The sequence below is a fragment of the Salvia splendens genome, chromosome 12 (assembly GCF_004379255.2).
Source record: "Salvia splendens isolate huo1 chromosome 12, SspV2, whole genome shotgun sequence".
Taxonomy (NCBI): domain Eukaryota; kingdom Viridiplantae; phylum Streptophyta; class Magnoliopsida; order Lamiales; family Lamiaceae; genus Salvia; species Salvia splendens.
Window position 1 is genome coordinate 786,615 of NC_056043.1, and position 22,952 is coordinate 809,566.

The 22,952-nt window shown below is 43.1% G+C and overlaps 3 protein-coding genes across 3 annotated transcripts; 2 read left to right on the plus strand and 1 right to left on the minus strand.

Moving 5' to 3' along the window:
• Window positions 1–1,212: 1,212 nt before the first annotated feature.
• LOC121757977 (premnaspirodiene oxygenase-like) lies at window positions 1,213–3,014 on the minus strand. Its single transcript, XM_042153420.1, has 2 exons — window positions 2,099–3,014; window positions 1,213–2,005 (listed from the first exon to the last, which is right to left on the minus strand). The coding sequence occupies exons 1-2, from the start codon at window positions 3,011–3,013 to the stop codon at window positions 1,388–1,390; spliced, it is 1,533 nt and encodes a 510-aa protein (XP_042009354.1). The 5' UTR covers window position 3,014; the 3' UTR covers window positions 1,213–1,387.
• Window positions 3,015–7,389: 4,375 nt separating this feature from the next.
• LOC121759076 (premnaspirodiene oxygenase-like) lies at window positions 7,390–8,685 on the plus strand. The gene is made up of 2 exons (XM_042154578.1): window positions 7,390–8,025; window positions 8,212–8,685. The coding sequence occupies exons 1-2, from the start codon at window positions 7,390–7,392 to the stop codon at window positions 8,683–8,685; spliced, it is 1,110 nt and encodes a 369-aa protein (XP_042010512.1).
• Window positions 8,686–18,495: 9,810 nt separating this feature from the next.
• LOC121759078 lies at window positions 18,496–21,675 on the plus strand. Its single transcript, XM_042154579.1, has one exon. The coding sequence runs from the start codon at window positions 18,496–18,498 to the stop codon at window positions 21,673–21,675; it is 3,180 nt and encodes a 1,059-aa protein (XP_042010513.1).
• The last annotated feature ends 1,277 nt before the right edge of the window (window positions 21,676–22,952 follow it).

Consider the following 22,952-nt stretch of genomic DNA (forward strand, 5'->3'; position numbering starts at 1 on the left):
AGCTTATATACCATTACAATTAAAATGAATCGAGACTCTTATTTGCGGACGGATCAAAATAGAAACACAAGATCCTATTTGCATACAGAAGAAGTACTGGTCAAACATTTATAGCACGAGGTATTCATCATTAGACTAAAATCTACTCCGTCCATCCTAGTTTAAGAGTCCTATTTTGCCTTTTTTGTCTGTCTCATTTTAAGAGTCCTATTTAGAATTTACCATATTTGGGCATAAAATTTAACTTTATTGTTGATGAAATTTACATTCAAATGTCATTACTTTCATAAAATAAAACAAAACAAAATCTTAAACATACAAAAAGTCAAAAGGGTCTCACTTTCCACTACCTCACTTCAATTAATATACACTCCAACAACCATTACCTCATTTCAATTATTACACACTCCAACAATTTCTTAAAACTCCTTTAATAATTGCACTCCTAAGTGGGACAAAGGAAGTATATACTAGTCACACATGTGTAGCAATACTAGTCACACACGAGGTGTAGTCCTCATTAGACTAAAATTTATATGGATGCACGATAAATAATAGACTAAATTTAAAATATGGACACCTCGTATGTCCCACTCCTTAATTCCTCGTACGTAGTGATATCAGTTGGACGTGAAAGAGTGACCAAATTTACAAAATTAAAAGAAACTCTAATTTCTTGAAAAATTAGTTTTTATTTAATATTCCTTCGTCTCATAAAAGTAGAAACTTTTGGGATATTATTATTGAGAATGGAGCTCACCTAATAAAAGAGTTCCTAAAATAGAAGTTTGATATTTTTATGAGATTGATGAAAATGGAAAATTGTTTATTTTTGTGGGACAGATGGAGTATATAAAAACTGATTGCAAAACAATTATTTTCCATTATTTATATGTGGTGCCGAACCCTCTACCAACTAAAAATAAAATAATGGATATAAAATAAATATGAGAAAAAATGCTTATTTAGACTATTTAACGTTGGTTTGTATTTCTTGTGAGAATTTCAAGTCATTTTGAAACTCTGAATTTTTCAGCTTCGGCAATTGGGAATGCTCATGTTATAATCCATGATTACTTTCAATTTTCGCCTGTGATCGAACAAAATACACAATTGTTTTGGTAAGGAGGGTGTTAAATCTCATTAAACCTAAACGAAAATTCAAACTATTTAATTTAAATAAATACGTGAAGAGAATGAGAGTTTAGGGTCTATTAAAAGGTACTTCTTATTATTGATGATTCCAAACATATGATGTAGTTACATCACTTATAGAAAGGAAATCATCTAATCCTATCGGTTCAAATAAAAGCATCAAGGGAAATGAACCGAAAAGAAAAACCCTTGAAGGAGTCCACGACTCTACAAAAAGTATTACAATTCCTTACTATGGCTTCTCATATGGAGTTGCCATCACATGTAAATTTTGTATTCTTGAAGCTGTGTTTCCAATATTTTCAGTCATATCAAAATCCTCAGCCTTGACACCTTCTGGAAGTTTCCAGTCGAAGTGGTAGAGCAGTTGAGCTAGAGCCGACTCCATAGCAGCCAGACCGAACGAAGTCCCGGGACATATTCTTCTTCCGATTCCAAATGGCAAGTACTTAAAATCACTACCCACGAAACTCAGTTCTTCATTCTCGAATCTCTCGGGCTCAAACGTCTCCGGATCTTTCCAGTACCTCAGGTCCCTCTGCATCGCCCAAATATTTACCATCACCATTGACCCAGCCGGTATGGTGTATCCATCGATCACGTGCTCATCGATGCAAGCTCTAGGCAGCATCGGAGCAGGAGGGTGCAACCTCAGAGTCTCTTTGATCACCAGCTTTAGATACTTCATATCATGAACGGCGTCGTTTTGTTCAATGCTAGCTCTATTTCCTTTCAAGGCCTGTCTTACTTCCGCTTGTACCTTGGCCATCACTCGAGGGTGCCTCAACAGTTCTACCAGAGTCCAATCAGTAGTTGACGCTGACGTATCAGTTCCAGCAGTGAACATATCCTGTATTTTATTAAATACACATTATAGCTAGTACTATTGTGTTATTTAAATCAATTTCATTAATAGAGAGAATATATATAGATATATACTTACAAACAAAACAGCCTTGATGTTGTTGTCATCAATTGGATACTGGAGCTGCCCTTCTTCCTTAGCCCTGAGAAACACATCAACCAAATCCTCACTCCCAAACTCCGAATTCCCCAATCTCCGCCCACCGGATTCCGCCCGGTTACTCCTATGGCGAGCGATGACATCATCGAGAATCGCATCGAGCCTGCGCCGCATCACCTTCATGAGCTGCAGCTTCCTCCAGCTCATCACGTCGGCGATTCTAGACGACGGAAACAGATCCACAATCTCAAAGCCTGCGACCATCTTTTGCGAATCCGCCATCGTCTTCAGCAGCATCTCATTATCCTTGCAGGCAGCGCCAAAGGCAGCGCGGCAAGTGACAGAACTCGCCATTGCAAACAACTTCTCAGTGATATTCACTGCGTTTCCAGAAGATTCGCGCAACGATTTGACCAAGCGAGCTGACTCGTCTTCTCGAATCGATTGAAACAAGTCCACCATTTTGGGGCTGAAGAGTTCGCTGATGCAGAGCTTCCTCATCTGGCGCCAGTAACCGCCGCAGGGGCTGAAGCCGAGGTCGGTGCGGTCGTACCACATGATCTTACTCGCCACGCTCTGAGGCCGCTCTGCGAAGCCTGGGTCGAGATCTTTCAGCATCTTCTTCGCCATCTCTGGAGACGAGACGACGATGGTGTTGGACTCCCCGAGCTTGAGGTGCATCAAGGGGCCGTGCTGGTTCGATAGATCTCTGAAGCAGCGGAAGGGAGGATCACTCATTTGGTGAAGGTTTCCGATTATAGGAAGTTTTCGGGGGCCGGGTGGAAGCTGTTTTGTTGATTTGCTATTTTTGGATATCTTCTTCCCTTCATTGAAGAGGAAGAAGAAGATTGCAGAGAGAATGAGAGTAGAAACGATTGGTATTAGCTCGACCATGTTTTTGGTTTTGATCGAATACAACTAGGGAGAGAATCGATGTTTGCTATATATAAACACAATCTCACAATTTTCTTTTTTTTTAATTGGCAAATAAACATAAATTTAAAGGTTGCGAGGGATCACCAACTTAACATTCCCATAATTTTCTTTTTTTTTATTTAATTGGCAAATAAAACAAAATTTCTAAAAGTAACTACTCCCTCCGTCCTAAGGAAAATGATCTCTTCCTTGGGTGGCATGAGATTTTGTATGTGTGTTAAGTATAGAGAGTAAAGTAAGAGAGATGAAATAGAGTAGAAAAAAAGGTGTTTCCGTTTTTAGTAATGGATCATCTTAGTTGGGACAGATCGAAAAGGAAAGTGAGTCATCTTCAATAGGACGGAGGGAGTATATTATAATGATTTGAACATTCTTAAGTGCAAGTATGCATGCATGTGCTTATTTTCAACATTCTAAAATCTAGAGACAATAATGTTTCTATTTTTCGAATTTTGTCATTTAGAGTGGGACATCAAAAAAAAAAACAATGGTTCACTTAGAGTAGAACAAAGGGAGTAAATATATCTCAGTGTTGATTGAGAATTATTTCACCTCATCTTTCTTATTTTATTTCTATTTTGTTTTACTCTCTTCACAATAACCTTGTAAAAATTTATTAAAAGTTAAAGTGGAAAAAGTAAAATAAGAGAGAAATAAAGTAAGAAAGTTTAGTAGAGAGTAAAATATGAGAAAAAATAAAGTAAGAAAGCTGAAAAGAGAGTAAAATAGAAGAGAAAATAAAACTTTAAAAAAAGAAAATAACTTAAATTGTTTAAAAGAAACTCAAAAGGGATACGACTTATATAGCTTATATCAGCAAATGTCACTTACATTTGCTTCTTGAAAATTTTAGTGGTTACAAGTTAATGTATATAGACTTTATTTCTAATTATGTTGTGCAACTATAATGTAAAGACAATCATTTTCTCTAAGATAAAAAATATCTCAACTTTTTAAATTTAATTTAACTCTTCCGATTTTTTTACAAAATATTGTACTAAATCAAAAGTAATTTTAAAATGATACAAACGATAGTGTAACTAGTGCGGAGTATGTTGATATTCAATGAATGTTGTCTGATTTAGATCTCCAATTCATTTTTGCACACAATATACCAATCTATTTATATAATCAAACCGCTATGAGAATGTCAGTTGTATAACATATGTCAGTTTATTTTGACCTTTATCTATATACTTATCTGTCTTATTATAATTGAGGCTTTTTTTTGGCACGAGCTTTATGAAAATTATATTAAAAAAAGTGAAGTAAAGAGAGAACCGTAAAAGAGAAAATAAATTAAAAACATAAAGAAAGAATGAAATAGATGAGAGGATAAGTTTAAGAAATTAATAATGTTATTTTTTGCTTAAATGAAAAATGATCATTTTAGGTGGAACGGGGAGGAAGTAACTATTATTAAAAAAAATTGACCCATAAACACAGACATTTTAACTAGTGAATGTATCATTATAACACAGAAGAGCATATTATTATGCATGTAATATATCAATATTATGTATATACACATATCATATACATATGAAATGAAAATAATAAAGATCACTCTGATTGTGGAAACGTGGAGTAATTTTAGAATATGCCACAACTATCTTAGTTTTAATGGAATAAATATTCTTTTCTATTTAAATTAATTATAAAATATTACAATATTTGAAGCTTTGATGAAATTAGATCAATAAATCAAATAAATATTAATAATTTTAATTGTGATTTGAGTTGTGCTTGAACACAATCTATATGTAGATATGCAAGGACAAGTATTGACACCTGAGATTTTTGAATTTTCCTTTTCATTTATTCTCGGCTAAAATTTTCAACACTTGTTTATTTTCCCTCGCTACAAAGAAATCAACCTACTTATTTAGCCGACCTATTTTACTTTTATTCTACTGCACTTCAACATTTTCCTAATTAGTGTCATAATAATATTAGGCTAGTTTGAAATTTGAATTGATGTGTGGAAATTTGGGACTTCACAGTTTAGCCAAATTTGAACGTTATGCATGGTTGTTGTGCACAAGCACATCCAGGATTCAAGAATGGTCAACACAAGTATTAAGAGCATCCGTAATGGCGGACTTCGCCGTGGAATTCCCACGGATGTGCCGGAATTCCGTGGCGGACGTCCGCCATTAGGCACGAATGGCACGGATACGGAATTGAGTTGAGGATGTCGCAGGTCCGCGGCCTTCCGCGGAATTCCGCAGGGACGTCCGCCATTGCGTCGACTCCCGCGGAATTCCGCTCGAAATTCCGATTTTTTTTTATTTTTTTTGTAATGTTTATATATACTGCTCGTTGAATTTCACTTCATTCGCACCACTTGTTTTAACAAGTTTCTCTCTCTCTAAATTTCTTTTATATAATAGTAATGGCTGGTAATGGTAGTGGTAGTGGTAGTGGCCATCACGAAGACCCTATGGCTCGGATTTGGGCACATGTGCGGGAAGCCGCTGCGAGAGAGGAACAAGCGGCCTTGGCGCCGGCGGTGCCTCGACCCATCCATCGTTGCACTATAGTATCCTGCGACCATCTCGCGGCCCACCGTCGGTTGTACGATGACTACTTTGCGCCAGAGCCACGGTTTGGGGAGAACCTATTTCGGCGACGGTTTATGCGTATCGTTGGCGCTTTGGAGCATCGATACGGGTATTTCAGGGTGCGGGAGAATGCAGCGGGTAAACCCGGCCACACGCCGATCCAGAAGTGCACTGCCGTAATCAGGCAGTTGGCGTACGGAGGTGCGGACCTCCACATCGGCGAGTCGACAGCCCGCGAGTGCCTGAAGTATTTTTGTCAAGGCGTGAGAGAGTTATTAGGGGATAGGTATCTTCGGAAGCCTACCCCCGAAGATTGTCAGGCTCTGCTGGATATGTACGGGTCTCAACACGGCTTCCCGGGGATGCTGGGCAACATAGATTGTATGCACTAGGAATGGAAGAATTATCCCGCTGCCTGGAAAGGGATGTACACTACCGGTTTCAAGGCCAAGAATCCTACGATGATCCTTCAAGCGGTAGCTGACTACCGGTTGTGGATTTGGCACGCCTATTTTGGAGTAGCCGGGGCGAACAACGACATCAACGTCCTCCAGTCGTCGCCCCTTTTCAACGACCAATGCATGGGCGTTGGTCCGGCCGTCAACTTCGTCGCCAACGGCAACCAACACAACATGGGCTATTATTTGGCGGATGGGATATACCCGATGTGGCCCGTCTTTGTGAAGACAATCAGATGCCCAACGGATGAGAAGAAGGTATACTTTGTGCAACGTTAGGAGGCAGCGCGCAAGGATGTGGAGCGGGCATTTGGTGTGCTCCAAGCTCGATGGGCGGCAGTGAAGGGTCCGTCACGGCTGTGGTACGTTGACAGCATCGCCGACATCATGTACGCATGTATTATCATGCACAACATGATCGTCGAAGATGAAGGCCCAGCACTGACCGATTAGGCCAACGATGATGCTGACGCTGCGTGTCCAAGCCAAGGCGTGGCCACGAGCAATGTAAGCATGAGGATACCCCATGACAACGTCGATCGAGTCCGTGCATTTGCCGACATGCGCCAAAACAAGCTCACGTTCGACTCCAGAACGATATTATCGAAGAAGTGTGGCGGGTAGGGGTCGTCGTTAATGTAGTTTTTAATTATTGAAATGTATTTTTTTTAATTTGGTGTTATGTACTTTTCTTTTTTTAATGGAATTTTTCCCCATTTGTGTCGAAATTTTAATTCCGTAATTTGTTTACTTCCGGAAATTGGTTAATTTTTGAATTTGTGAATTTTTTTAATGTGGTAATTCCGTCAGGAATTCCGCAGGGGAATTCCGCCACTGTGCAGTGGGAAGTCCGTATGACGTGGCAGAGCAGTGGGAAGTCCTTATGACGTGGCAGAGTAGTGGGAAGTCCTTCTGACGTGGCAGTGGGAATTCCGTAGGGAATTCCGCCGGGACATCCGCACCACTGCGGATGCCCTAAGCGGAGTATATGATAAATCAACTTCAGTTCTCATGTTTTCAAAATTAACAAACTAATACTACTAGTCAAACACTTATAGCACGAGGTATTCTTCAGTAGACTAAAAGTCATAGATAATACTCCCTTCGTCCGCGAATAAGAGTTCCGGGTACTTCATGAATACCAAATCAACGAAAATGCTGCCACCCGGCCTGAAAAAAATTCTTATAATCGGAAACCTTCATCAGATGAGCAACCCCCCTTCCGCTGCTTCAGAGATCTATCCAACCAACACGGCCCTTGATGTACCTCAAGCTCGGGGAGTGCAACGCCGTCATCGTCTCGTCCCCAGAGATGGCGAGAACAGTACTTAAAGATCTCGACCCAAGCTTCGCTGACCGCGTGCAGAACGTGGCCAACAGGATCATGTGGTACGACGGCAGAGACATCGCCTCCAGCCCCTACGGAGACTACTGGCGCCAGATGATAAAGCTCTGCATCAACGACCTTCTTAGCCCGAAAATGGTGCGCTTGTTCCAATCCATCCGCGAAGAGGAGTCCGGTCGATTAGTCAATTCGTTGCGCGAATCTTGTGGAGGCACTGTCAATTTATCGGAGAAGTTGTTTTCGTATTCGAGCTCCATTACTTGCCGCGCTGCCTTCGGTAGCGTGAGCGTGGACAGTGAGGCGTTGATTAAGATGATGGTGGATTCGATGAAGATGGTCGGAGGCTTTGAGATGGCGGATATGTTCCCGTCGTCTAGAATCATCTGCGCGTTGAGCTGGAGGAAGGTGCGGCTCATGAAGGCGATGCGGCACAAGCTCCATCGGATTCTTGATGATATTATCGATCACCACAGAAGGAACCGAGCGGAATCCGGTGGCCGGAGATTCAAGGATGAGGATTTGGTTGATGTGTTCCTTAAGGCTAAGGAAGAAGAGGAGCTCAAGTTTCCAATTGATAACCACAACATAAAGGTTGTGTTGTTTGTAAGTACTAAAATTACATTTAACTTTAATCACATTTCACTAATTTTCAACCTATTTCTTAAAATAGATATCGAGTCAAAGTGAGACATTTAATTCTGGACAGAGAGAGTATATCTCTTTACTCTTTATTAGAGGTATTCTATTTCAATTTACGAAAATTGGATTTTAATACTAACATTAATGCAGGATGCGTTCACTTCTGGAACTGATACTTCCGCGGCAGCTATTGACTGGACCATGGTAGAGCTGATGAGGCACCCTCGACTGATGGCCAAGGTACAAGCTGAAATAAGACAAGCACTAAAAGAGAACAATGAACAAGAAAAGGATCTAAAATATCTAAAACTCGTGATCAAAGAGACTCTGAGGCTGCACCCTCCGGCTCCAATGCTGCCTAAAGCTTGCAACAAGGAACACGTGATCAACGGATACACCATACAGGCTGGATCTATGGTGATGGTCAATATTTGGGCCAAGCAAAGGGACCCGAGATATTGGAAAGATTCGGAGATGTTTAATCCCGAGAGGTTCGAGAGTGAAGATCTGAATTTCGTAGGCAGTGATTTTAAATACTTGCCATTTGGATTCGGTAGGAGTATGTGCCCCGGGTTGACGTTCGGTTTGGCTTCTGCTGAGTCGGCTCTTGTCCAACTACTCTAAAACTCCGATTGGAAACTTCCGGAGAGTGTTAGGGCCCAAGATTTGACATGATAGAAAATGTGAGAATAACAGCTACAAGACAACAAAATTTGTCTGTGGTCGTCACTCCATACAAGTAGGAAAGTAAAGAGCTGTAATAGTTCTTATTTTATGCAGAGTTGAAAAACTCATTCGAGGGTTTTTCTTTTCGGTTCTTTTCCCTTGACGCCTTTACTTGAACCGATATGGTTAGGTAATTTCCTTTGTAAGTGTTAGATGATTGATTGCATGGAATGCATGAAGCTTAATCAAGCTCATTAATCGACTGTTGGAGGAGGTTAAGCATGAGAGAATCTGAGCCGTCCATTGCATGATTAGTTAGTCAATGAATACTAGCCGTTGGATTAGATTCGGTTAGTTATGAAAGGTTAGTTGAGTTGTATACATCTACAACACTTGTATCTTCTTAATTCTGTAATTCACATTCATTGAATAAGATTTCCTTTCCCAAAAATCTGAGCTCTCAAGTTTCATCATCTTTCAATTCTCAATCGTTGATAACAACATTTACAATTGGCGCCGTCTGCCGGAAGCGAATCAAGATTCTGAGTTTGTGATTGAAGCAGAGGTACGGATCAAAAGTCTCGAAGATGGCAGTTCGACTTGAAGCCGAGAAATTTACCGGTACAAATGATTTCGCGATATGGAGGATGAAAATGCGAGCAATGTTTACACAACAAGGACTTGCATCGGCTTTGGAGACGAAGGAGAAAGATCCAAAGGAAAAGGGGGTTCTAGATGAGAAGCTCTTGCTGAAGCAGGCCGAGATCGAGGCCAAGGCTCACTGCACGATCGTATTGTGCCTCGCCGATAAAGTCTTACGGGAGGTGGCAAAGGAGACGACTACTGCAGGCATTCTCACCAGGTTAGAGGACCTTTATCTAACGAAATCTTTGGCCAACAGGTTATATATGAAGCGTAGGCTATATTCATATAGATTTCTTGAGAATAAGGGTGTGTTGGAACAATTGGAAGAGTTTAACAAGTCCATAGACGATCTGGAAAATATTGATGTTGCCATAGGAGATGAAGATAAGGCGATCCTGTTGTTAAATGCTCTTCCTAGGTCATTTGATCAATTGCGAGATGCTATATTGTATGGGAAAGATAAGGCGATTACATTTGTGGAGGTTCAAACCGCTGTGAGAGCTAAGGAACTTCACAAAGAGGGTAGAAGCAGTGAAGCTGGTTCATCTATTGCAGAAAGTCTAAACGTCAAGAAGCTTAAGTTCAAGAAACCCTTTAAGAAGGATCATGATGGTTCGAAATCTGTCCAGAATGGCCAGAAGGAAAGCAGGTCTTGTCATTGGTGCAAGAAACCTGGACATCTCAAGAAAGATTGCTTTGCTTGGAAAAGGAAGCAAGCACAAACCGGTGAGAAAATAGTTAATGCGACTGATGGTGAAAATGAGATGAATGAAGATCAGATTCTCAATGTAATGGAGAGTGGGGTCGGTGGATCTTGGATTATGGATTCAGGCTGTAGTTTCCACATGAGCTCAAATTTGTTGTGGTTTCAAGATCTGGGTGAATGTACTGGATCAGTCATTTTAGGCAACAACCATGTCTGCCAAGTAAGAGGAATTGACTATGTGAAGCTGAAAATGAAAAATAGATGTGTGATAACTCTTACTGATGTGCGGTATATTCCTCAAGTAAAGAGGAATCTGATATCCCTTGGACTTCTTGAAAAAAAGGGGTGTGTGTTTGCCTCTTCTGGTGGAAGGATGGTAGTCAGTAGAGGAGGAAAGACAATGATGGAGGCTGATAGAAGAGGAAGTTTGTATTACCTGTTGGCAGAAGTGCAGATCTCCACTGAATCAAATAAACTCTGTTGTCACAGATAAAAGATTGTGGCATATGAGACTTGGACACCCTGCTCAAGGGAGTTTAAGGGAGCTGGTGAAGAAGGGAGCAGTGCAAACTCAGATTGATAAGCAACAACTCAAGTGTGAAGAGTGTGTGCTTGGAAAATCAATGAAACAATCATTTCCAAAGGGAAGGCATTTGTCTACTCAGCCATTAGATTATGCCCATAGTGACCTTTAGGGGCCTGCTCAAGTGAACTCCATAGGAGGTGGCAGATACTACATGACTATTATTGATGATTTCTCAAGAAAAATATGGATCTATATACTCAAAGAGAAGTCATAGGCTTTCAAGAAATTCTCTATTTGGTGTTCTGAAGTTGAGCTTGAAAAGGGCTTGGTGTTCAAGTGTCTCAGAACTGATAACAGTCTAGAGTTTTTGTCTAAGGAGTTTGGTGACTACTGCAAGAATAAGGGGATCAAACGCCACAGAACTGTCCCTATGAACCCACAACAAAATGGTGTGGCAGAACGAGCAAATAGAACTATTGTTGAAAGAGTAAGATGCATGTTGCTTTCTGCTGGTCTGGAGAGAAAGTTTTGGGCTGAGGCTGTCTCCACAGCTGTTAAACTACTGAATATGTGTCCATCATCAAGTATTGAAGGTGACATCTGATAAGTCGCATTCTAGGCCTCGGTTACTGGTCAGTATGATGTGCATAATTGAAATATATCTGCAAAAATAGTTGCTGAAGTGTGCAGGAAGGCGTTCTAGCCAGTATGGCAATGATCGGAGAACTTAAGTGAAAAGGGGCGTCAGGATGTCGTCATCCTGACCAGTATGCATGCCAAAAGGCTCGAGATGGAGAAGAAGGATAGCTGAGAAGATCAGCCGCAAGCAAGGGGGCAAAAGAGTCATTTCACGTCTGAAGTCTACCCTAAAAATCAAGGGAGGCCTCCCTATAAAAGGAAGCCACTTGAAGAGAGAATAAATCATCAAGTAGTTAGAAAACTCCTAAGCTTAGTTAGCAATCTCTCTTCGGTCGATCACTCCTTCAGCATTATCCTTCGAGTTTCTCATTCCTCGCCACAGCCATGGTCACTTGAGTTCCGGTAATTCCCGGAGTTCCAGAGTTCTCGTCCCAGCCAGCGTGTTCCACCGTGTTACTTTTCTATCGCCCGGAGTGGCAAAACACTTTTTACTTGCTTTCTTAGTTTTCGCACTGAGTTTTCTTTCGTTGGATCTGCTGTGTTCACAAGCATTTTTGTACTTTTAAGTTTTAGTTGTGATCCAAACGTTTTCTAAATGCTATGAAGTTGTTTTCGTTTCGTTGCTCTTTTCTTTCCGCCTAGATAGCTTCGATCTAGCTGTTATGGTAATCTCCAGCATTGAATCGCATGTTTAAATTTACGTAGTTAATCCTTCTGTGTTTGCAAGCCTAGTTTGTCTTTAGATTTTAGATCTGAATTTGGTTAAGTGTGAAAAGCCCCTGTTCACGTGGTTTCTGCACCCTTGAATGTTGACCAGTGAGCGTAACTGCAGTTTCAGTGTTCGATCCTTTTGTTTAAGGTTTTAAATGCAGATCTGTTTCTTGAGTTGTTATTCTGTGTTTAATGGTGCTGAATCTGGGTTGTTTATCTTATTTTAGTTTATGTTGGTTGAAGAAGATGATGTCCACATCCAATGTTGGGGACCACTTTGCTTTTTAGATGCTTTTTGCTTTTGTCCTTATTTTTCTGCATGTACCCTACAGATCTGTCAGATCTGTCGCCTAACCGCCACTCACCCTCTGTTAATCTGTTAAACCTTTTATAGTAAACTCGTACCTTCTGCATATTACCCAGACATCATGTCCCACATATTCACGTACACAGCCAATGTCCAACTCCTTTCCCACCTCCTAGTCAGTAGAGTACCACCTTAAATTCCAGCGTAGATAAAGTCTCAACCCAAAGCGTGGTAGCTAACCAACCACACCCAGAATATCACCGCAATAACCTTAACGCACCATCCCTGTGGGATTCGACCCTTGCCATCACTATACTGATCAGTAGAAGTGGGTTGAGGATTCTTTGAAACCAGGTTCTAGGTTAGCGGGGGCTCTTATCCTGATCAGTAGGATACATCCTTGCTTGAACGACACCTGCGAACTTGCACCTTTCAAATGGCGCCGTTGCCGGGGGTGGATGGCGTTATTTACTGTTGTCGTGAGTGATACTTTGGTGTATATATTGTGCATAACTTTTCTTTTTCTTTTCTTTTCTGTTTATGAGAAGCAGTTCGGCTCCTGACCAGTGGAGACCGAAGATACTCCAGCGAGGAACCATATTCGTAACTACTCGTTCTGGCCTATCGACAGCTCTGTCCGACCTAGGCACGAGTAGCGACGAGGAGCAGTACACCATAGAAGGACCCATACCAGAAGAAATACCACTGTTGGAGGGCAATCCGAGAAAGATGGCTGCCAACGTGGATGAAGTTCCAGAGATCAGTACGCTGAATGCATATACCGAAGGAGAACCACCGCAAGCTATCGTGGTCACCCCTGGTCAGACTGCGTGCGATGTGAAGCCTCACGTTATCGCGATTCTACCTACATACAGCGGGAAAAGCTATGAAGGCCCTTACGAGTTCCTTCATGAGTTTTGTAAGATTTGTAGGGCGCAGAGGAGACCAGCAGGGGCGACCGAGGACGACTACAGATTGAAGGCGTTGCCATTCGTTCTGAAAGGAGAAGCTAACACCTGGTTCATGAGACTACCCCCAGATTCCATCGAGAGTTGGGCGGATTTCATGTCGACATTCTTAGGGGAATTTTTTCCGTCCTCGAAAACAAGCGCGTTAAAAAGAGAGATCACTAGTGTGAAGCAAGGATGTGATGAACCATTGAGTGATTATTGGGCAAGGTATATGAGCCTCCTGGATGCGTGTCCTAATCATCGCATGGCAGGAATAGAAATACATCATACCTTTTATGAAGGGATGAACAAGGCAACTAAGGACCTGGCGAACTCCTCATCTGGGGGAAGTTTCACGCAGCTGAGGGTCAGTGAAGCAAAGAAGGTTCTGGGAAAACTCTTGAGTGCGAAGAAGGAGTACGACAATTCCAGAGATGGATACAACCGGAGACGGAAGACGCCAAAGTAGAGAGTAGTCCCACTACCCAGAAGAATCCACCAACCGAGGCGGAGGAGAAAGCCCGATACCAAGAGGAGAGGAAACGGAAGGGCAAGGCCGTTATGAGGAAATAGCCTAGTACCAAGAAACCGCGTATCGTGAACGCCGCAATCGTCATTACTGAAGCAACTCAAAGAACTCCACCAAGCCGGCGGGAGTTAAGTGACGACGAGTATACAGCCAGCACTGAATCATCTTCCGACAGCAATATCTCTCTGGCCGATGAGGAGTACACGGAACAGCAGCTCTTGGATGATCATAGAGAGTTAGTCCACCCACCGGTAGAGAGATTAAGATACCGGAGGTGGACGGTTGACCTCACTGACGACGTAGTAGAAGAGATGAAGATGTTCGACTCCAAGAGGCTCCAGGACGCCTACCGCACAAAGAATGACAAAAGCAAACAAGAAATACAACTGGTGAAAGATGACTTGACTGCAGCTTTTGATATGAAGGACTTGGGTCCGGCTAAGAGGATCTTGGGTATGAACATAGTCAGGGACAGAAAGAGGAAACTAATATGGCTGAATCAACATGATTATGTACCAAAGGAAGTTCAAAATGGACAATATCAAGGAAGCTGCAACTCCATTGACTCAACAATTCAAGCTGTCAGTGCAGCAAGTACCAAAGTCAGTGGCTGAGGCAAATGAAATGCAAAAGATCCCATTTGCTAATATAGTTGGTAGCATCATGTATGCTATGATCTCAACGAGACCAGATGTGGCTCATTCTATAAGTGTGATCAGTAGATACATGGCCAACCATGGAAGAGAGCACTGGAGGGCACTTAAATGGCTAATGAGGTATCTAAAAGGGGTTGAGGATGTTGGTATATTGTTCAGGGGTAATAATGAGTGCAAGGGTGATGCAATAGTTGGTTATTGTGATTCTGATTCTGCGGGGAACGTTGACAACAGAAGATCACAAACCGGATACTTGTTCACCATGTTTGGAACAACTATAAGCTGGAAATCGAGCCTTCAAAGTGTAGTTGCATTATCAACCACAGAGGCTGAGTTTATGGCTTTGACAGCAGTCGTGAAAGAAAGCTATTGGTTAAAGGGGATAGCTACTGATTTTGGTTTTGAGCAACAAGCTATTTCGATTGGTTGTGACAACAATAGCGCATTGTGTTTGGCAAAGCACAAGGTGTATCATGAGAGGAGTAAGCATATCGACGTACGTTTATACTTCATCAAAGAAGGCATAGAGAAGGGTGAAGTAAAGGTGTTTAAGGTGCACACCGATGACAATCCGGCTGATATGTTGACGAAGCCGCTGAACAGAGACAAGTTTGAATAGTGCAAGCTCTTGGTGAGCGTATGCAAGCTGAAGAAAGATTGAGCATTCAATCAAGGTGGAGACTGTTAGATGATTGATTGCATGGAATGCATGGAGCTTAATCAAGCTCATTAATCGACTGTTGGAGGAGGTTAAGCATGAGAGAATTTGAGCCGTCCGTTGCATGATTAGTTAGTCAATGAATACTAGCCGTTGGATTAGATTCGGTTAGTTATGAAAGGTTAGTTGAGTTGTATACATATACAACACTTGTGTCTTCTTAATTCTGTAATTCGCATTCATTGAATAAGATTTCCTTTCCCAAAAATCTGAGCTCTCAAGTTTCATCATCTTTCAATTCTCAATCGTTGAAAACAACATTTACAGTAAGAGTATGGAATCATCAATAATAAGAATTACCTTTACGTCATGAACCCTAACGTGAAATTTATTTATCTCAATTACTTTAGCATCTACTTCCTATACCACATAAAAATAGAGACTTTTTCTAATTTAGTTTATTCTATAAAAGTAGTCCAATTTTATTTTTGATAAATATTTCTCTCTAAAAAATTGGGTCTCGTTCTCCACTAACATTAGTTCAATCACTTTTTTCTATCTCTTTCTTATTTTACTAACTGTACATTAAAACTCAGGAAGTTGCAAAAGTATTTATTATTATGAGATGGTGGGAGTATAATATCTAAATAACCAAACACTTCTTTTATTTGATATTCTAAATTAATACACTTTCCTCTCGTTCCATCTCAAGTGATTGATTTCTTTTTGGCATGAGATTTAAGACAGTGATATTTATTAAATTAATTGGTTAAAAGAGTGAGAGAAAATAGAATAGAGAAATAAAGATAGAATAAAGTAGTTGGAGAGAAAATTAAGTAAGAGAGAGTAAATTGATTTTTCTTTTTGCTAAATCACTTGTAGTGGAATGGAGTACATCATTTTTACATCATTACACTCCGTCCCATTCCAATTGAAGCATTTTATATTCGGCATAAGATTTTGATGCAGTTCTAGAATATATGACTTGGAGGCTAAACAAGTTACTATTTTGGTTTTATTTATTTCCTAGTTAATAGAATTAGTAGCTAGAAAATATTAGGACAGATTGTTTTTCCTTCTACCAAATGAGGTTTTCCTTTTTTGCTTATTATCTTTGTAGTTATTTTTTTCCCACAAGTTTAGGATTTCCCTTTGCCTATATAAAGGCCCCATTGTTGATTTTAAAAGACAGACTTTGAATATATATTTTTACGTTTGAGTATTATACTCTGAAGTTCTCATTGAGTTTGAGTTCTTTTATCTATCAGTTAATCATTCTCAAAGTTTCGTTCATTTTGCATTAGATTTTATATAGTTATGTTTTGTGAGTTGAGTGGAGATCAAATAAATTATGAGAAAGAATAATAAATAGGGATAATGATATTTCCTTTTTAAATGTGTCAATTAGATTAAGATATTAAAAAAAATAATGTCCGTAGGAAGAGGGAGTATATATTTTATTTGCATTATAAAATAATTTATTAACTTTGGATTTCAGAAAATAATACTAGTATTTAAAAGTTAAAATATTATGATAATGTCATCATTCTCGCGAGTTTGAGCAATTTCACGTAAATTTTTTATAACGATATACACTTAATCTTAATGTATAATGTTGTAACTCAAATGTCATAATGAAGTAGTATATTCAATATTATGATGATAAATATTTTTGAATTTGTAAAGATGTATATGTTGACTATTGAGCTGGTTAATTGGTGGACTATTATTTTTTTGCTGGGCCTGGAATTTTGTATGGCCCATCAGGTAACTTGGGGCTGCATTTGCCCTAGCCCATTACTGGTTTGATATACTCCCTCCCTCTACTCACCGCCTCACTTCACTCTCTACTCTCTGATTTCTCTCACTTCTCTCTCGAGTTCTTGAGTTTCCCTTGAGTTATCCTTCTCTGATGTTTCTCTGGTTGTTCCACTGTGGTTTATCACTGATATTTGTGTGAATAAACGGTGTGTGGGTTTGAGATTAGCAACTACTTCGGTTGCTAGGGTTCCAGAGAAGTTAGGGTTTCTTGTGGAGAGGTTTCTGTGGTTGTGAGCGTTGAGAGCGACTAGATCTGGTGTAGTGGAGTGGTTTGGGGTTGCAACCGGAGGTTGGTGAAGAGTTTCACCGTTGAACTCAACGTGGCTCCCTTGGATGTGATTTTGGTGAATAGATCTGTACTATTGGCGGGTTTCTGAGCCATAGCTATTTGATCTATGCGATTCCTTTGTTATTTCATTGATTACTGCATGTTTTGTCATGATCCAAGAGGATCTTTCATATTATTCTAACTAGCTTCCTAGTGTGCAGGATCATTGGAGATTACTTGGAGTTTCTTGGAGCTTCTGACCAAGAAGACTCTAATTGAGTCAACAGCTCTTACGGTTTTGATAACTTGTAATAGCTAGCTTAAATTCAGTTGCGTGGTTGATGGTTTGACTGAGCCATCTTCTAAACAAGACCAAAGAGGTCTCGGTTAATAGTGAATCCGGATAGTCTGATCCCTACAGTGGTATCAGAGCCCTGGTTCAGGGGCTGGGCCTGTGTGAGGGTTCGGTGGTTGCGCTTGCAAGTTCTCCGATGTGGTGTGTGAGCTCGACCAAGACCCGGGGTGACCTGGTGACCTGTAACATGGGGGCAGAGAGACATGTGGTCTTGGTCTGGTGGTCTTGGTTTGAGGGGAGGATTGTGGTGAAGCAAACCATATCCCATATCGGAGAATGGACAAGAGTTGCAAGCATATAAATGGGCTACCCCAACTCCATTAGTATGAGGCCTTTTGGGGAGCACCCCAAGAGCAAAACCGTGAGGGCTTTTGATACGGGAACACACCCGACAACAGTCACAGAAGCGCAAAGGGACGAAGTGAGACGGGAGGAAGGCTGCGAGGTACCGAGAGCAGAGGAGAATCAGTTGGTGTTTGAAACTGCAGGGGAAGAAAGGGCGCCAGCGGCAGTGCCGAGCAGGAGCGACCGGCCACGACGGGAGTCGAGACCTCCAGTGAAGTATGGAGACTTCGTGGTCGCACGGAAGAAGCGTTGAAGGTTCAGACGTGGAGAGTTATTTTGCTTTCTTTAATATTAGTATTTATTTTGGATGTTGCTATTTCATTATTTGGACCGATTTAATTAAAGTTTAGAGTCGAGCCCAATAAGCTCCCTTCCGGGTTTTCTTGGTGATTCTTTCCCGGATCGCAAAAGAGAGTCGAATCATCTAGGGTCCTTAGATTATAAAAGGGGATTGTGTTATGAATTGTTCATCAAGAAATAACATATTTTCCTACTTCTCGTTGTTTTACTTTCCGTCACCCAAATATTGGAGCTGATCGCGGGGCAAGCCCGTGACGTCCACGTTATCCATTCCGTCGTCGACTGCTCGTCGCCGACGAATTCGCGTTGAGGGAGTCTTTTCTTAACAACTGGTGCTTCCATTGTTGAACTCATGACAGGTTCTCAGTCCGGAGTTGAGCGATCGGAGGTTATGTGTTCCTTGCCGGTGGTGACCAGCCCGGTAGTGTCTCAGTTATCGGAGTCGCCGGCTCTGGATCCGGTGAAGACCTTGCTGGAACATCTGGTGGCGAATATGGCTAGGTTTGAGGTTCGAATGGATGATTTCGAACGACGTTCGATGTCGACGCGGCATGCGGCTAGACCCGATCCGGATCCACCATATTCTGGGTCCACCACTGAAACAGTGGCGGCTGCAATACCGTCGTTGCCACCATCTTCGGCGATCAGCATCGCAATCCCATCATGTCCTCCTGCGGCGAGTGTCCCTTTTCTAGGGTTTCAGGAGGGGTTCCGACCTAACCCTACTGGGCCACAGGCCTTGGGCCATAGATTTTCCGGTCCGCCGCATCACTCTTCGTGGGATGCACCGCCTGCCTCTCGTCCATCCGCAGCATGGGATGCGTGGGGCCATCGGCCGTTGCCGGAGCAGCAATTTCAGAATTCGGGCCCAGTTTGGGAGCCTCAGGGATCGCGTCAGTGGGCCAGCTCTCATTCATCGGACAGACAGGCCGGATTGACGATGAAACCGCCGCGTTTTGATGGTTCAAACGTGGTAAGTTGGATTTCTAGAGTTCAATTTTATTTTGATCACTGTCGACTAGTAGAGGATCAACGCTTACATTATGCGGTTATGTTGTTTGAACCATCGGTGGCTGAATGGGTTTTCAACTATCGGGAGGGTAATCCAGCGGCTCGTTGGTCGGAGTTTTTGGAGGATGTCCGCCACCGTTTTGATCCACAGTGCTTTGTCGACTATTTCGGGGTGATTGCCAAATTATGCCAAACGGGATCGTTGGAAAAATATAACAGTGAGTTTGAGGGTATGTTGAATAGAGTTCGAGGGGTGCCGAGTAATCGATTGGTGACTTTGTATGTGGAGGGGTTGCAACAACCGGTTCGAAATCAAGTGAAGTTTCAGTACCCTCCGTCGGTGGCTGCGGCAATGGCCTTAGCCGTGGAGTTTGATGCGGCGACCGACAAGCCGCCACCTAAGCAATCATTCCAGCGTCGTGCGTGGCTACCCCGGGAACAAACGCAACAGCCGCCGCCTTTGGCTATCACACCATCGGGAGCAACGCCTGGAGCGGAGGCTAATCGTGGGGGACAACCCAAAGGGAGGAGTGCGGACTTTGCAGGCTTACCGGTGGTTCGCATTTCGGCTGCTGAGAGAGCTGAGCATACACGGAAGGGCTTGTGTTGGTATTGCCCGGATAAATGGATTCCCGGACACGTTTGTAAAGGGAAATTCTTGGTGTATATGGGCATGGACGATGAGGAACTGGAGCCCGAGGAGTCGGATCCACCAGCCGAGGAGATCATTACCGCGGACCTGTCACACATTTATGCGATGGGAGGACGACCACATTCGGCCTCAATGGAATTGCGGGGTCAGATGGGACGGGAACAGGTGACGATTCTTGTCGATACAGGCAGCTCCCATGACTTTTTACACCCGCAAATTGCGGAGAAGCTGAAACTACCGCTGACTGCAGTGCGGCCATTCCGAGTCTACGTGGGTAATGGGGCGTCGTTGGTGTGTTCTTTTGCTAGCGTGGCAACGGAATTTTTTATTCAGCAGGAGAAGTTTATTGTCACGTTGCATATTCTGCCCGTCCATGGTTTGGATGTAGTATTGGGGTTATCATGGTTGCACTCTCTTAGACGGGTCACCAACGACTTTGTTAAGGGCACTATCGAGTTCTTAAGGGATGATGTCCCAGTTTGCTTGAAGGTGGCACCCTCCGTGCCTCGAGAGGTTTCTAACAGCGCCGCTGCCTCGCTGCTCCGTTTGAGGGGGGAGGCTAATGTGTTTGAAGTGTTACAGTTGGCGCCAGATCTGGGTACGACCGAGGATGCGATGGTTTTTCCCTCTGATTTGTCAGCTCCTGTGTTGAGTGTGTTGGAACGACATCGCGCGGTTTTTCAGCTCCCGTCGGGAATGCCGCCAGCGCGGCCATTTGACCATAGGATTCACCTACTGCCTAATTCGAAGCCTGTTAATGTCAGGCCTTACAGGTACCCTTACTTTCAAAAGACAGAGATAGAGCGGCAAGTGAAGGAAATGCTAGACGCGGGCATAATCAGGAGGAGCCAGAGTCCTTTCTCGTCACCAGTGCTACTTATTCGGAAGAATGATGGGTCGTTTTGTTTCTGTATCGACTACAGGGCTTTAAATGCAGCGACGGTGCCAGACCACTTCCCCATTCCTACGACAGATGAGTTATTTGATGAACTCGGGGCTGCCCGGGTATTCACAAAGCTAGATCTCCGGGAAGGTTATCACCAGATCCGGATGAACTCTGAGGATGTGTTCAAGACAGCTTTCAGAACACATGATGGTCACTTTGAATTTCTAGTAATGCCGTTCGGGCTTACAAATGCACCGTCGACATTTCAGGCAGCTATGAATGACATATTTCGACCTCTTCTTCGCCAATCAGTCATGGTTTTCTTCGATGACATCTTAATTTACAGCCCGACATTGGAGAGACACACGGAACAATTGCATGAGGTGCTCTCTATCCTACAGGCCCATAGCTTCTTTGTGAAATTATCAAAGTGCACTTTTTGCTGCTCTACGGTGGATTACTTGGGCCACTTGATCGAGGCTGGACAGCTAAAACCCGACCCAAGCAAGATAGAGGCGATGGTGGCTTGGCCAAAGCCCACGACAGTCAAGCAATTGCGTGGTTTTTTGGGGTTAACAGGGTATTATCGACGGTTTATCGCAGGGTATGCATCCATCGCGGCTCCCCTTACGGAGTTGCTTAAAAAGGACGCTTTCGCGTGGTCGTCCTTGGCGGATGACAGTTTTGGACGGTTGAAAGAGGCCATGACATCAGCCCCGGTTTTGCGCTTGCCAGATTTCTCTAAGGTGTTTTATGTAGAGACGGATGCTTCGGATTTTGGAGTGGGCGCGGTGTTGTTGCAGGATGGCCACCCATTGGCGTTCTTCAGTAAGAAACTTGGTCCTCGACGTCGGGTGACATCGACCTACCACAAAGAATTATATGCCATCGTGGAGGCGGTGCAGAAATGGAGACAGTATTTGTTGGGGCGCGAATTCGTGATTAGGAGTGACCAAAAGCGTCTGAAAGACTTGTTGCACTAGATAATTCAGACACCGGATCAGCAACTATACGTACGGAACTTGATGGGGTACAAGTTCCGCATTGAATACAAGACGGGCGCCTCGAACAAGGCGGCAGATGCGTTGTCTCGGCGAGATATGGAAACCGAGCAAGCGGCGGGGGACGCAGCGGTGCTGGCGCTGGTATGTCACCCAAGTCCTCATATCATGGAATTATTGCGGGAAGATAATCGGACCAAGGCGGATTTGTTGAATCTCCACGCCGACGTTGCGAGCGGGGTGGCGAAACCGGGCTTCTCGGTTGCTGATGGGCTGATCTACTTTGGCCGAAGGATTGTAGTGACGGAGGACTCTACGGCAAAGGGAGCATTGTTATATGAGCACCATAGCACACCTTTGGCAGGTCACCCCGGGGTGGATAGGACTTTCCGACGCCTAGCGGCACAATTTTTCTGGACTACGATGCGCAGGGACGTCAAGCGCTTCGTGAACTCGTGTTTTGTGTGCCAAACAACCAAGTATTCGACACAAAAGCCTGCGGGTCTTCTGCAGCCTTTGCCTGTCCCGTCGCAGGTCTGGGAGGATGTTTCCATGGACTTCATCACGAGTTTACCGCAGTCGAGGGGTTATACAACTATTTTGGTTGCAGTCGACAGATTATCTAAGTATGCCCATTTTGCCCCACTTCCGTCGAAATTTGATGCGTGGAGAGTGGCAAACCTTTTCATTGACACGGTGGTCAAACATCATGGATTTCCTAAGACACTCGTTTCAGATCGAGATCCTTTGTTTCTCAATGAGGTTTGGGAGCATATGTTGAAGTTGAGTGGGACCAAGCAGCATTTCACGACCGCTTATCATCCCCAATCTGATGGGCAGACTGAGGTTCGGAATCGCGGCCTAGAACAATACTTGAGGGCATTTGTGGCTGATCGTCCTGCGAAGTGGGCAAACTTTCTGCCTTGGGCGGAACTAGCACTAAATTGTTTCTATCACGAGGGGTTGGGGACCTCCCCTTATCACGCATTGTACGGCCGAGAACCTCCGGCTTTGATAGCTTCACCGCCTTCCGCAGCTACTCCGCCGGACGTGGCAAAGGACATTATTCAGAGGGGGGAGTTGATTATGGAGTTACGCCGAAACTTGGAAAAGGCACAGAACAGGATGCGCGCGGCAGCGAACCGCCATCGAAGGCACCTGGAATTTGAGGTGGGCGAGCTAGTACTCCTCAAGTTACAGCCGTACCGACAACACTCGGTTGCGCGGCCGGTGTCGGCAAAGTTGGCTCGCTGATTCTA

Bases quoted from the DNA above. Each gene is read 5' to 3' on its own strand.
- LOC121759078 (XM_042154579.1), top strand. From the start codon at position 18,496: ATGACAGGTTCTCAGTCCGGAGTTGAGCGATCGGAGGTTATGTGTTCC.
- LOC121757977 (XM_042153420.1), bottom strand. From the start codon at position 3,013: ATGGTCGAGCTAATACCAATCGTTTCTACTCTCATTCTCTCTGCAATC. The intron at 2,006-2,098 runs GTAAGTATATAT...AATAAAATACAG, and splicing joins ACATCAAGGCTGTTTTGTTT to GATATGTTCACTGCTGGAAC.
- LOC121759076 (XM_042154578.1), top strand. From the start codon at position 7,390: ATGGCGAGAACAGTACTTAAAGATCTCGACCCAAGCTTCGCTGACCGC. The intron at 8,026-8,211 runs GTAAGTACTAAA...ACATTAATGCAG, and splicing joins ACATAAAGGTTGTGTTGTTT to GATGCGTTCACTTCTGGAAC.